Here is a 15,581-nt window from a genome sequence, read left to right on the forward strand (position 1 = left end):
ACAGACGCCATCAACTGGAGACCAAATCTAACAGACCTTTAACCTTGAATAAAAGAAAACATTTCTCTGGGTTTGAACATTGTTGTAAACATTTTGGGATAATGCACAACTCAACAACATAGTTGTTTTAGGGATTTTTTTAGAAGGTGTGAGAGTTTTTTTGGTTGAACTCTGATTACAATGAATCATAATAATTTACCGGAGATGATATAAAAGCACGGATTTTTGAGATGCTCCTCCGCTGATAAAAACATGATTGAATAAAATTTTGTATTTTGTGATTTGTTTTCCACCGAAAGGTCAGTATCAAATATTACACCCAGGTTAATGAAAGGGATCCAAGGTGTTTTGTAAAATGGGGGTTGACTTTGGGGAACCGAAGATAATTCTTTCTGATTTGTTTTTAAGTCACCTTGATATTGGGATGAGAAATCACATCATATGTGTATATATGTATATTGTCATCTTGGATTGGACTAACTCTTTGTTGATCAAGTGTAACTAAACTGGCTCTGTGTTTCTGTTTTTTAAAAATTCTGTCCTCTATCACGGCAGTAAAGACAAAGCCAGTGTTTATCAAGAGTCTACAGCCATGATGCTGATGTTTAGCAGGTAGCCTACTATATCACCATCTTTAGTGTGTTAGCATGTTAGCTAATTAGCACTAAACCCAAAGCTGAGGTGCCAGAGGATCTGTTATTACAATTAATTTCACTCAAAGCCACAAATGTGAACTTGCATGGTGGGTTTGTCTTGATCAGATGTTAGTACACCTTTTTATTTAAAGAAATTGTTTTGGGCATTTTAGGCTTTTATTTGATTGGACAGCTGAAGACATGAAAGGGGACAGAGGGGGGAATGACACACAGCAAAGGGCTGCAGGTCAGAATCCAACCTGCAGCCGGTGCGGCAAGGATTTAGCCACAGTAGATGGGCGCATGCTCAATCAGGTGAGCTACCCAAGCGCCCCAGTGTTTCAACGCCATGATTGGAGTCCACCTGTTGTCAATTCACTTGATTGGAGATTATTAGGAACAGACACACACCTGTGTGTATAAAGGTCTCACAGCCATGAGGTGGAAGGAGCTGCCTGCATAGCCCAGAGACAGAGCCCTGTGTTTAGAGATGGTTTATGTCCCCAATCCATAACAACATCAGAGCGTGTTTGAGGACAACAATAATTCAGCTGGGATGCACGCACACACACACACACACAGAGACAGACGTTTATTGGTGTTTTACGCCCCCAACTTTCTCACTTTCCCCCCTTTTTCTGTTCTTATTTAAATCCTCATTTTTAAAAACTATTTCCCTCTGTCATTATTATCAGGGTCAGTCGTTTTGTTAGCTTTGGATTGAAAATAGTTGCCTCCGTGTCGTTCTTTGTCACTTTTTGTGTCTCTTCCTCTTGAGTCTTCAGCATCATTCCCCCTATTCAGGATGACTATTCATGTCCCCCACAAGACAAAAGGAGATCTTCACGTCTCCGTTATACCCACAGAGATAAATTAGTTGCGGTCACCTGCTGAAAGTGAGTAAAATGCTGTTTTTATTTTTTTAGCTCCTACAGACACATTAGCGTGCCTCTGTCAGAACCACTAATGAAATGTAGCGAGAAACATGCCAGGTGGATCTGCGAGTGAGCTGTGAGCATTATTCTCATCCCATTCGCCTCATTTCCCCTTCATCTTCTGCCTGTTGAGAATGTTTATGTGGTCATACAGTACAGGCCAAAAGTTTGGACACCTTCTCATTCAATGTGTTTCTTTATTTTCTTGACTATTTACATTGTAGATTCTCACTGAAGGCATCAAAACTATGAATGAACACATATGGAATTATGTAATTAACAAAAAAGTGTGAAATAACTGAAAACATGTCTTATATTTTAGATTCTTCAAAGTAGCCACCATTTGCTTTTTTTGGTAACTCCGCAAACCCTTGGTGTTCTCTCAATGAGCTTCATGAGGTAGTCACCTGAAATGGTTTTCACTTCACAGGTGTGCTTTGTCAGGGTTAATTTGTGGATTTTTTTTCCCTTAATAAAAAAGCAAAGGGTGGCTACTTTGAAGAATCTAAAATATAAGAGGTTTTCAGTTATTTCACACTTTTTTGTTAAGTACATAATTCCATATGTGTTCATTTATAGTTTTGATGCCTTCAGTGAGAATCTACAATGTAAATAGTCATGAAAATAAAAAGGAAACGCATTGAATGAGAAGGTGTGTCCAAACTTTTGGCCTGTACTGTATATCTGTATGATCTTGTTTACATCAAATTTCACACTGCACCCTTTGTGGGTTTCTCTCAGCAGTGTGAAGTTATGCATGTCAGATGTGAACATTTCTATCCAAATTCTGTATGTGTGTGCATGTCTGTGGAGATCATTATTGTACTTTCTGGGATCCCTCTTTTTCTATTACAAACAAGAACAAAAGTGCTGCTTGTCAAAATTGTGGGAGAAAGTGCAGAAATAGCAGTCCAATTTGCATTATTAAACACAATGTGAACATTTTTGCTTTGCTGAACGCACTTTCATAAAATCATGTCAAGGCTGATGTTTTACATCCAAGGTCCACATTTTTATTGGCTTTGCTGTACTGGCATGAAATAAATTGTTGAAATAATTTCAGCTTAGAAAATAAGCCTGTACCTTTCCAAGAAAAACACAAACAGAATGTCAAGTCAGAGATTTTTATTTTGACATGAGATATTTTATCAACTGTGTCGTTTAATCAACAACAATCCCAACAGAAAGCAATATAAAAAATGTATTTTTCTGATGTATCCACAACAGGAATTTAAAGTCCTTTTTTATGAATAAATTATAACTAAAAGATTCAGTTTGATGGAAAGATAAGAATCTACTGGCTTTTTATCGTTTAGGAAGCGGAGGAAATACGGGCTAATGCGTTTTGCTGATGTATATTTAACACCAAGAGTGGGGTACTTCTACATAAGTTATATACATATATGAAATAAACACATATGAAATAAGCAAACAAATCCTTTTTATTTTTTTCAAAAACAGGAGAAAATTCAAAAGGCAGACATATCTTTATTTTCAGGCAACTAAACCAGATCAAACCCTCGAGGAGGTGAGATATGAGAACTTCCTTCTGGCTCCTATTGGCTGGAGGACAGGATGATTGATGAGTTTCAAACAGGAAGTAGAAAAGCAGGAAGTACTACATGAACATGTCGTCATAGCCGGGTGGGGGCATGTGGTCTGGGTCCGGCCTGAAAAACACACACACACACACACACGGAAACTCATTGTCATATTTTTATTTAGTTACTTCTCTCTCTTTTAGGCAACTTTTCTTTCTCTTCCAGTACAACTGTCCCATTAGACACTGCATCTAGTTAGCTGCTATATAGTCCGCATCAACGACGGTTCGTTTTCCGGATAATTGTCGGAACATCCGGCGTCGCAGGGTAGCTCGGGACGAAGTGTACGCTGCCAAATATTGTCGGAACTACCGAAACAGAGTGAGACATCTTCCCTCTCGGGGGATCGCTTCACGCCAATTTCTCCCACTTAAACTTTCTCCGACTCACTTCTCAAACTCAAGTATTTGGATGAAGAAGCTTGCGATAAATAATGCGCGTCAGATTTAGAAAGCTGTGCACGTTACGTATCAGATACACAATCGACGTTTAAATACATACAAGTATCGGATCAGGCTTTGCATCAGCAGACAGCCAACATTAAAGGACTTTGATCGGGACATCCCTACATATGAGTAACAATATTACATAAATATCTAGGCATCTTGTCCTTTTTTCTTTTTTTAATCAAATAACTATTTAGTCTAGAAAAGTGTTGTTTAGAAGATATGTTCTTTAGTTCTTCAAGAGGTTCTTAAGCCGCCTACACATGATCCGCGGTAAAACGGCGAGGTAGGGGGGGGGAGCAGAGAGAGAAGCGCGGGTAGACAGTACGTCATCACTGCTTCTGGAATTGGTGCTACATTTACACGTGGCCGGCTATTTTCATAAAGGGACATTTCAACCTCTCCGTTTTCAAAAATAACATTGTGCACAGCTGTCAGTTTTCAGAAAAATGTTCGTTTACACGCACCCGTGTATATATATATATATATATATATATATATATATATATATATATATATATATATATATATATATATATATATATATATATATATATGCATATGCCGTCAAGGCAGCCAAGAGCACGCCAAACCTGTAGGTGGCAGTGTAACGAGAAGCTCAAGCACACGTTAGCCAATCAGAAGCTTCCTCTCTCATCTCTTCCTCACTTCCTAGGCTGCCTAAACCTCCGTTTGTCTCAGTTTACATGCAAACAAAGGTTTCAAAAATCTCCACTCTGGCCGTAGTATTTAGAAAGACTCGGTTTCAGAGGTGATTTCTCCGTTTGCGTGTAAACGAAGGGCACATACGAAGGGAAATGTCTCCGTTTGTAAAATGAACCATGTACGTGTAAACAGGGTCTGGTTGCGCCTTGAAAAGGTCAGCAGCCACGAGGTCAAAGTTGAAATGATTTGAACTTTGAGCGCAGCACTCGGCTGAAATTCCGAGCGTTGCGCAACGCCAAGGGTAGCGCAGCGCCTAGTTGGGCAGCACCGCTGCTCTCCCCATAGGAAATCAATGGGACGGCCACAGATTTTGTATAGAGTTATTTAAGAGGACAGACCACGTGTGTTCTTTTCAGGGAAACAGTCCTTCAGAGCTGCACCTAGATTCACAATCTGTGTGTGTGTTTGTGTGTGCGTGCCTCACCCTGGCCTGCGTCGTCCGGGGGGTCCAAACGGGTCGAAGCGAGCCCCCGGGGGAACAGCTCCGGGAGGCAGAATGTCCGGTATCCCGCTGGAGGGATCCAACCCAGAGCGAGGATACCCCGACCTCAGCGGGTCAACGATCATCCCGCCGCCGCCACGGGTCCTGAAAGAGTGACGGAGAGGGACTATATGTGAGAAGGTAATGTGTATTTTATCTTTTTCTTTCCCTCACTTTTATCTCCTTAAATTTCAGTTATTGGGTGTTTTATTATTTGGCATGACTGATAGTCCTCAAAAGGTCAAACCCGTAATACATCGGGGAGAGACAGGACATTTTATTCGATGGAAGATTGAAGAGTCGTTTTAATTTGTCTCAATTATTTGCGCCTGTTTTCAAGGGTGTAAAATGACTTGAATACACAAAAAGTTGTACGTCCCATGGTTATAATGGAGGGCGCGGGGGGCCAAGAACCACCTGGTGCCAAATGCCAACAGCTGTGTTGAAGTGAAAAAAAATATTTCTTTCATTTAGTTATGTAAGAAAAAAAAAATACTTATTGTGATGAGGTTAAGAGATATCTTTGTGACTTAATCGCGTGCAAACAATCAACCCTGACTGTCTGTGATTTAAAAAAAATAAATAGTGCAGGACACTTCAATAAATGGCAAAAAAAAAAAATTAATAATCATGTTCAGACTAAACCCAGACTGCTAGTCGATTGCTTTGGTATTTTCTCTTCATCCTGACGTGATAATTGTGTTTGGAGCTTCCCATTCAGCTGGCCGAGCGCCAGTAATCCTCAGCTGTAGGTCTGGTACTGCGTGGACAGACTGTTCATCCCCCAAATCCAAGCTTAGAACAAAAACCACGCCATATATCTGCAAAATGACTTCCATAAAACAAATCATTTGTAAGGGTTTAGTGTGTGTGTGTGTGTGTGTGTGTGTGTGTGTGTGTGTGTGAGTGTGAGAGAGAGAGAGAGAGAGAGAGACTGACCCGAAGGGATCCAGATCTGCTCCTCCAGCTGCGAACGGAGGAACCATGGGGTCGGCCCTGGAAGGAAAAATAGTTCTTTCATTGATTATTTACAGTAGCAGTTCATCAAATGTAAATATATTTGCGGCTTTTCTTTATTTTGTATCACTGTAAACTGAATACTTGTGTGTTTGGATGGTTGGTCAAACAAGCAATTTAAAGACTGAAGAGTAATTTATGGGCATTTTTTCACAATCTTATTTAGACAAATGAGATCCTATAGGAACACAGTGAAGTCTTAAGCTGCTTACACACCAACCAGACGGCAGAAAAGGCAGTCGGACTGATCAGTCTCCCCGAGTTGTTAAATAAAATGCCTCGGAACACACCGAAGAGGCGAGACGTAATACGTCTCCATAACAGCAGGCGGCGCTAATCGTTATTGTTGCCCAAAAATTTAAACCTGGCAGCTGATTGGACGAATGCGTCACGTGGGTCTGTTTTCTCCTGGTGGCTTGTTCAGAATACGATCTCATATTGTACTAAAATAGTTTGCCGACTCTAGTCACCTCATTCCGCTCCCCGTTTCCGGGTTAGCACTCTACCAATCAGATGGGTAATTTGAGTGCGACTTCCGGCAGTGTCCGCCCCGCCGATTATACATGTCAAATCGGCCAAAATGAAGGACGGACGACAGCACGGAACACACTAAACTGACTCGAGTCACTGACCTCGCCAGACTGTCCGACGGCCGATTATCGGCTCTATGCGTCCAGGCCTTTAGTCAGCAAATGTTAATCACGCAGCAGCTTTTTGGCCTGGACAAGAATCCAAGGCATTGCAATAGTCGAGATGTGAGAACACAAACAATGATTTGTTAAAGCTGTTTAAAAGATTAGAAAGGGTTTGTTAATGTTTTCTTAATTGAAAATAACAGGATTGTATAACCGACCTTAGATAAGACGAAAGTCTAACATTTGATGAACACTTTTGTTGGATTTTGGCTCTTGTTGCAGTTGAGGGGGAAAAAAGGCAGTTGATAAATTGGTAAAAGAGCATTAAAACTAAGAGACGGGGATATCTTAAAAATTTGGTAGAACTGAAACTAAATCAATTGTACGTTAAATGTTGGCAGGAAATACAGGATAGAGATGATAAAGGTCAGCACTAATCTTCAAGACATACAGGACTTAAAACATACGCACAATATAACAAACAAGAAAGAAACTGGTGAATGTTGAGCATGTACTGTTGGGATGTTAGAAGCATAATGTTAAACGAGAAATATTTTTAGGTTAATATAACATACATAGTATCGGAGGGTTGTTTGAGATAAAGGAAGGTAGGGAGGGCTTTATTTCATTATCTTAAGGCTATAGTGCGTAGTTTCTGTCGCCCCCCCCATGAGGAATTCTAAGTAATGTCAACATTGTTGCTTCCACATGATACAAGTCTTCCGTGATCGCACCGATGCTGAACAATTTATTTATTTGTAATGTTGAAAACGATTAGTTGATTAATCAGTTAGGGAGAAAAATAATTTGGCTACTATTTTGCTAATAGATTCATTGTTTGAGTAAAAAAATGCTTAAAAGGACAATTCCGGCATTAAATGAACCTAGGGGTTAATATCATATGTGTACCGAGTCGAACGTTCTCTGGGCTCTGTTTTCATGCTAATCGACTGTGTCTCTAGCTTTAAACAAGCTACCGCAAATCGGTGGTTACCTGCTAACGCTAGCTTTTGGAAGACTTTGTAAAATCACTATTTTATACCACCAACAAGGCTCAAAATATCACCACACTTCAACGGTAGCATAATGAGGGTCCCTACATGTAAACCGAAGCATTGAGAACTTTGTAAGTGTACAGACAGATTATTAAAAAGATGGATTATAAAGACAGCAGCGTTTGTGTTTACATGAGGGCGCCATCTTGGTAAACAGTCATGAGCAGTCGAACGATGAACGCCGTGCAACCAGTAACCAGTAACATGGCTCAAACACAGCGTTCGTGATTCGACTGCTATTTTGAGCCTTGTTAGTGGTATAGAAATAGCGATTTACCATCTGCCCTGAAAGCTAGCGTTAGCAGCTAACCACCGATTTGCGGTAGCTTGTTTAAAGCTAGAGATGCATTCGATTAGCATGAAAACAGATCCCAGAGAACGGTCAACTCGGTAATCATGTGTTATTAACCCCTAGGTTCATTTTGCGCCGGAATTGTCCTTTAACATTCTCGGTCTCCTGCTTCTCAAATGTGAGGACTTGCTGCTTCCCTTTCCTTTGTGTTCCTTTGGGTTTTGGACTGATGGTCGGTCAAAACAAGACATTTGAAAACGCCACATTTAATTGACCACACAATTAATCGAGGAAAGTTGAATTATTAACGGAGATAATCCTTAGTTGCAGCCATTGGATTGGATTCTCCTGTCATCTATCTTGCACTCTTTGCTGATGCAGCGACCCTGAATCCACACAAATATCACTATAATTAAATGAATCACAAACCTAATCCTATAACTTAACATTATACGTTACGTATCCCATTTATAACCCAAATTATCCCCTTAGCAATTCTAATTATTCATAATGAATCACACAGACAGTCTGCTTTCTGGATGAAACACTGTAGGCAAAGATCTTTTACTCTCCATCTTCCATTCTGTGCATTTTCCTCCTCCTCCTCCTCCTCTTCCCTGCAGCCCTGACTTAGTTTTTGCTTTCTCATTCATCATTCCTCACCTCTCTGCATCCCATTCACCTCTCTCCTTCTTTCTGTCTCTTATCTGTGTTTCTTGTTTTCTCTCCCTTTACGTCTTTTCTCTCTCTCAGATGTTGGTTTACTCCATCTGTCATTGTTTTGATTTCATCCTTATCCCCCCCTCCCCGGAGACGAGGAGGCAACAGCAGTAAGGTCGATAAAGTGCTGAGATCACCTCACATCTAATCGGGTCGCAGCTAAGAGGACGGGGGAGGAGGGGAGGCAGATGAGACAAGGAGTGAGAAGCAGAGTGATTGAACACACACACACACACACACACACACACACACACACACACACACACACACACACACACACACACACACACACACACACACACACACACACACACACACACACACACACACACACACACACCTTATTTACTCTTTGCTGTTGGCAACCTGTCTAGACCTTCTATGGTGTGTGTGTGTGTGTGTGTGTTTGTCACGTCCTTCATGTGCTTGTGGTGTTCTTGTTTGTCACATTTTATCACACATGACATTTAAAGGGAGAATCCACCCAAAAACATAATTTTAGTTTTATCCAATTATTTATTTCGTCGGGCTGCAACAAATGAATATTTTCATGATTGATTAATCGGCAGACTATTTTTTGGGATTAATCTTTTAATCAGTTTAAAAAAAGAAAAATGCTCATCATGATTTCCAAAAGCCCAAGATGATATAATCCAGTGGTTTCTCTCTCTCTCTCCTGCTATTTTGTTGTAAGTTAGCCTGAAAATGCTTAAATCCAGATGTGCTTTAGTTCCTTATTGTTAACAGTCTTATTTTTATCTTTGGTTAATGCAAACGAGAAAACTGCAAACATACTGTTCTAAAATAGGACAATATTGATGTAATTAAATATTTTGGACGATGGTTTTTTAAAGATATTTAAGCAGATATTTACACAGGGGAATCCTTTGTGTGTACAGGTCAGTTTAGACAGAGACTGACCAGTGTGGCGGGGGTCCCTGGCGAGGCTGTCTGTTGGGGATGCGGAGGGGGTCGCTGTCCTCTCTTCTCCGCCTCTGCTCCTCATCCTCCGCATCCCTCCGACTCATCCTCTGTCCTGTCGGTCTGTCCTGGGGGGGCAGCAGCTGAGTCTTCACCTTCTCTGACAGACTGTCTACATCCTTGAACACACTGCAAAGAACAGGTTGCTTTTAACACAGTCGGGATCAACGGAAGTACATTTTCAGGATAAAGCCTGACATCCAACGTCACCTAACCTGACTAATCTAAATTAAAGTAAACTGTAATTTCCCCACTGGGGATCAATAAACAGTATAAATTATAAATTAATGTGTGTGTTGCTACGCGCTGAATATGGAAAGTTTTGTTTTTGAAATTTCTGCTTGGTTCTTTCGGGGAATAATTGTAAAGATTTACAAAGAATATGTTTACGGCATTAACTCTAACTGGGAACGTTTTGTGAACAGGTAACTTAATTTAATATTGTATGTGGTGTTTTCTTTGCGGGGTGCAAATGTTCAACCAAAACAAGTTCTTCCAGAGATTATTCTGCAGAGCCATCGTCTCTGAGACGATTGTGATTGGTTAAAAGAAATATTATAATAACGATAATAATTTGTAAATAAAATAATGTAGATTAATATAAAATATTGTCTGTACAGTTGGATCTACGGCAAGTGTCCTTTTGATAGTTCATGATGGAGCAAAACAAACTAAAAGCACTGTCAGGTATAACCAAGAGACATCGACTAGTTTCCCTTCCCTACCGACTGTTCATAAAATAACAGCATCGTAATCCAAATGATCAGAATGTGCATGAAAAAAAAAAAAAAAAGATTAAAAGACAAAAGCATAACTAGATCTAATAAAATGAGTCCCCGAACCATTATGGAAAAATTAAGACACTAACCTGTCAAATATGTGCAACTGATCAGCATCCACGTGATCGCTGATGTTCACCGTCAAGTCTGACACCTGCTGTGTGCTGGAGTTCTACACACACACACACACACACACACACACACACACACACACACACACACACACACACACACACACACACACACACACACACAAACACACAAACACACAGAGTACAGACACACGGTCACAGAAATAACACAGAAAATACACAAAGGAAAAGCTCAATACCTGTTATACATGTGTTTCTCAAAACAAAGCCGACAGAAATCTGATCCCTACATATCAGGCTAATGGTAAAACTGAACAGATGATAACATTAGAGACCAGCGTACTATCAAAACAAATCTTGTTTTTGCTGACCTCCAGTGGTCAGTGCAGTGATGTAAGAGTGTGTATGGAGAGACTCGCACTAAGTTGAGTACCATTTCTGGAAAAACTTTAATATACAGCAACATCAAAATCAGAAAATGCCAACAAAGAAAGTTCCACAGCCAGACCCAAGTGATAAAAAATAAATAAAAGTTGAACCACAAGAAAACAGTAGGCTATCTTTTTATATCACAGTTCAACAGATGTAGATGTGTACTAAATGTACTAAATCATTGCAGTGCAGTGGAGAACAAAGCAGCCTGGTCTTAGCCCTTGTGTTGTTTTTTTTCGATGCCATTTTTTCACAGTTTGTTTTTGCTTTTTCCAACGTTTTAAATTGTTAAATTTTTCTTATATACACATTTTCAGCGCTTATTTCTACCTCCCATATTTTCTGATATAAAAAACGGGTCAATTTGACAATTCAACACAAGGGTTAAATTGCTCATATTATGCTCATTTTCAGGTTCATAGTTGTATTTAGAGGTTGTACCAGAATAGGTTTACATGGTTTAATTTTCAAAAAACACCATATTTGTGTTGTACTGCACATTGCTGCAGCTCCTCTTTTTACCCTGTGAGTTGAGCTCTCCGTTTTAGCTACAGAGTGACAGTGCAGATCCACCTGGCTGTGCGACGCTTCCACTCTATTCCTATGGGTGATGTCAAGCGACTTTAACGCGCCCGCAAAGCATCCCGGGAAGGCGCCGCTGCATTTGAAAAGAATGCTGCGCGTCAAAAAAGCTGGCCGATGCCCAGCTTTATGCAAATGAATCCGTTGAACGTGACGCGACTATCCAATAGAAGGAGACAAAAATCTTTCAAACTGACCTTTGTCGATCTGAAATGAAGACTTCGGCAACTGCATAGCCTATTTCTCGCTTAAAATATTTTCAGAAACACGTTTCGGTGAACTATTTTCATAAAATAAGAGCTTGTATTCTGAACGAGCCGCCACGATGTTCGTTTTGAAATTCAGGAGTAGCCAGACCCAATTCAATTTTATTTATAGTATCAAATCATAACAAGAGTTATCTCGAGACACTTTACAGATAGAGTAGGTCTAGACCACACTCTATAATTTACAAAGCCCCAACAATTCCAGCAATTCCAGTAATTCCCTCAAGAGCAAGCAGTGCGACAGTGGCGAGGAAAAACTCCCTCTTGGGAAGAAACCTCGGACAGACCCAGGCTCTCGGGACGTGACGCACGTGATGCGTTCGTCCAATCAGCTGCCGTCAAGGGCGTCGAGCATCAACCATGGATGTATGACGTCGTGACACCACGCATTAGTCGTGTCGCAAAAAATGGATCAGCACTGTGAGGCATCACATTTCTGTTCCATTTTTGGTGGGAGTCGCACATGCGCAGTAGCTAGGTAAGGACTACTAGCCAGTCAGAAGCAGAGTATGAAGGCGTGCCACGCTAGCAGCTAGGCGAGCATTATAACAGGAGTTACAAAGTGACGCACGTTTGTCTCTGAAGTAAAGGCTGGACTACAATAGAGCTGTTTGGAGCAGTTGGTGAACAGTGTTTTCTGTTGGAGATGGTAAGTCCCTTTGGGGTGGACTTTGGGCTTTTTCACTTTGTAAACCTATAACGTGCACAAAAAAAGATATATAACACAATAAAGGAAAAGGAAAAGGCCAAACAGCATATTATGAGCACTTTATGTCAATTCTATGAAGAGTCTTTATGCTGTTCCCTGTTCTTCTTTTCCACATAGACATATTGACAATGTTTCAACCACAAATGGTCTTACTAAAGTATAGTAGTTTTGTGCAGATAATTGTGCAAAACATTTTTATGGATGTGCATGGGCCTCCTGATAATTTGACATTTTGGTGAACCCTAAACGAATAATGTCCAAAATGAGGAAGCATCTACTGTTTGTTGCCGTTTTTGTCCCATCATTTCATTCATTTCAACTTTTCTGTCTGCAGAGTCTCCGCCATCGTGAAGCAAACCGACAGCATCAACCTGCCTGGCTTTCCAAAAAACACACCTATAAGTTGGTACGTTTGTCAGCTGTTCTTACCATCAGGTTGAAGATCAAGGTGGAGTCGACAGCGATGGCTTTGAACAGCAGCTGGGCGTCACTGTCTTTGGCTTTATACCGCAGACTGTACAATTCCTTGTTGCTGCTCCAGTCAGCAGGCAGCAGCTCGGACTTCTTATCACTGCTGCGTGCCTGGAGGTGGGAGAGAGAAAGACACACACGGAAAAACAACAAACACATTAGGGATACACAGAGGGAAAATGGTGGGGGTTAGAGGACCGTGAGAGTGCGCAATAACAATGTCAGGACAAACTCATCAGAATGATTCTAGTGGTCAGTGGTGGCGGTAGTACATTTACTCAAGTACCGTACTTAAGTACAAATTTGAGGCACTTGTAATTTGAGTATTCCATTTTATACAACTTTATACTTCCACTCCACCACATCTCAGAGGAAACCATTTTACTGCACTTCATTTGTCAGTGAACTTTAGTTTTGAATGTTTGTGATGAAGTGAAGGATGAGGTGTTGATTTGTGTGTTAGGGAATTTGTCCTACTTCTTAAGCAAAATAGAGATATGTAGTTCTCACAGGACAACGATGCTACAAGCATATGATGATCTTATAGGATATGATGCATGGCTGTAGATTAAACTAGCCAACAGTATATAAAAGGAGTTAAAATGAGCACAACGTTAAACATCTACAGCAGTAAAATGCAACATACACATTAATGCAGCAGGAATATTAATACATAAACATCACAGGACAATGAGTACTGTTTATACTTTTGCTGATAATACTTGCAGTGGAGTGTTTTCACAGTGTGGTAGTAGTACTTTTACTGAAGAAAATTATCTGAATACTTCTTCCATCACTGCTAGTAGTGAAATGTAATGTAGTGCTTTAGTGTGACTGGCCCCGAGTGGCACAACACTGGGTTAGCTAGCTAAAGATGACATGACAGTTTTTAGAGCTCGTCATTAGCTATATCTCTATTTTAAAAACAAGCTGCTGGTTGATTCTGCTTCAAATACAACATCTCATTAAAAACAAAGCTAAAATATGTTTGCCAAAATATTACAGTTCGCTAGATAACGTCAGCAATTTAGGAAGCTAACGCTAATCTAAATTGAGCAGCCCCCGGGCCAACTAGCGAGGACAGAATTCCATTGAACAACTGACAACTTTATTTTCTTTCCGTAAAGCCAAGGTCAATAACCTCGGTAAAAAAAATAGACCAAAATATACACCTGAACAGTTTAAGAGCCATTCTTCAATTCGGTGTAAAAGCAATCCACAAAGCAGCACGTATTTTCAGAAAATCTAGTTCAGCTGCAGTTAATCCCACGACCCTCTTTATATAAACTGTTATTTGTAATACAGTGAGCAGGGGAAACAGTTTGTCAAAGTTGTTCAATTGATATTGTTAATAAATAATCAATATAACGTTACAGATTTTCCAAAAAATAAATTACTACTGCGATGCTGACTAACGATCATAGCGCTAAACAGCTAGCTAACGTTAGGCATTGAACGGGTTGTTGATGCAAAATCCATCACATCACATACTGTTACCGTTAACACAACGTTACATCGTTTAGTTAGCTAATGCCAGTTTATTGAAATTACCTCGTCTCCAGACCCGATGCACCTGTATCCGTTTTTTATCATTTCCCAGTGAACGAAACAGACAACGGCGTCCTGTGGACAGGTAATGCTGCCACCGACACACGTATATAACACCTCTAAGCCTGCCATGTTTCTGTGATATGGCAACTATAACAACATCAATTCACTTTCCAGTGAAGAAAAGAAAACGAAAGTCTTCACAGGACTCAGGGGCTTAACGGCGTCAAGTTCGGAGCATAGCAACAGCAGCCACTTCCTGTCTACACCTTTTCAATGTAAAAGCTCTAGTGAGAAGTTTGATTGACTACCAACCAGTATAATAACAGCTTTATGCTAATAAAATATGTTAACGCTAACAAACACTGACCCCTTAAATATAAAATATAAACACCACGAACCAAATAAATATAAAAAACAAACAAACATAAAATTCGATTGGATTTTTAATTAATAGATTAGTTTTTTTGAATTCAGTTACAGGTAGGCCCACTTCTGTACAGCTGTTTTTTTAAACTTCATAATAATAATAATAATAATAATAATAATATCAACAAATAAAAGTTTTTAACAATTTCAATTTCAATTTTCAAGTGAACTGTTGTTCATGATATTTATATGTAATTATGAGTCATAAGTTCAGTATATATATATATATATATATATATATATATATATATATATATATATTTCTGTAAATTAAATGTCTGTGTCATCATAAGATCAAGCTGGAATTGCATTTTATATATATGCCATATATAGTCCAGCTTGATCTTATGACACAGACATTATTTAATTTACAGAAACCTATATGTTTATTTTTCCTTTTCTTCTTTTTTAAGTATGCAATATGCTTAATAATGTATTGACATCACGTTGACCCCTAAATGTGCCAATTGCTGAAGATAGAGAATTATTTTTTAATTACTTAATTTTGTTTTAAAGTATCCTCAGCGGGAAACCAGTGCTATCTATCTAATGTGTCTAACTTTACATGTCAGTTGTGTTTTGATCCAACGCATAAAGAGTCCCGGGTTAAAAACATGCTCAGAAGTTATAGTTCCGCTATTTCAGACGTATGTGGCTGAAAAATCTAAATGTATGTATGTCACTGTATGAGAATGTTTAAATGTAGAGCGAGCCATTTACTAACATTAAAGAGTTATAAAGACAGGAAT

At 39.6% G+C, this 15,581-nt stretch overlaps 1 protein-coding gene across 1 annotated transcript; it reads right to left on the reverse strand.

Moving 5' to 3' along the window:
- Positions 1-2,989: 2,989 nt before the first annotated feature.
- Positions 2,990-14,676, reverse strand: psmf1 (proteasome inhibitor subunit 1). Its single transcript, XM_028576971.1, has 7 exons — positions 14,407-14,676; positions 12,814-12,966; positions 10,393-10,475; positions 9,465-9,653; positions 5,764-5,820; positions 4,768-4,929; positions 2,990-3,240 (listed from the first exon to the last, which is right to left on the reverse strand). Exons 1-7 carry the CDS (start codon positions 14,533-14,535, stop codon positions 3,189-3,191), a joined length of 825 nt encoding a protein of 274 aa, XP_028432772.1. The 5' UTR covers positions 14,536-14,676; the 3' UTR covers positions 2,990-3,188.
- Between the last annotated feature and the right edge of the window lie 905 nt (positions 14,677-15,581).

The sequence above is a fragment of the Perca flavescens genome, chromosome 4 (genome assembly GCF_004354835.1).
Source record: "Perca flavescens isolate YP-PL-M2 chromosome 4, PFLA_1.0, whole genome shotgun sequence".
Taxonomy (NCBI): Eukaryota; Metazoa; Chordata; class Actinopteri; order Perciformes; family Percidae; genus Perca; species Perca flavescens.

Coding starts and splice junctions, on each gene's coding strand:
- psmf1 (XM_028576971.1), bottom strand. CDS start 14,535: ATGGCAGGCTTAGAGGTGTTATATACGTGTGTCGGTGGCAGCATTACC. Junction 10,476..12,813: donor CCTTGATCTTCAACCTGATG/GTAAGAACAGCT, acceptor GTGTGTGTGTAG/AACTCCAGCACACAGCAGGT. Junction 5,821..9,464: donor CAGGGACCCCCGCCACACTG/GTCAGTCTCTGT, acceptor TTTTCCTTCCAG/GGCCGACCCCATGGTTCCTC.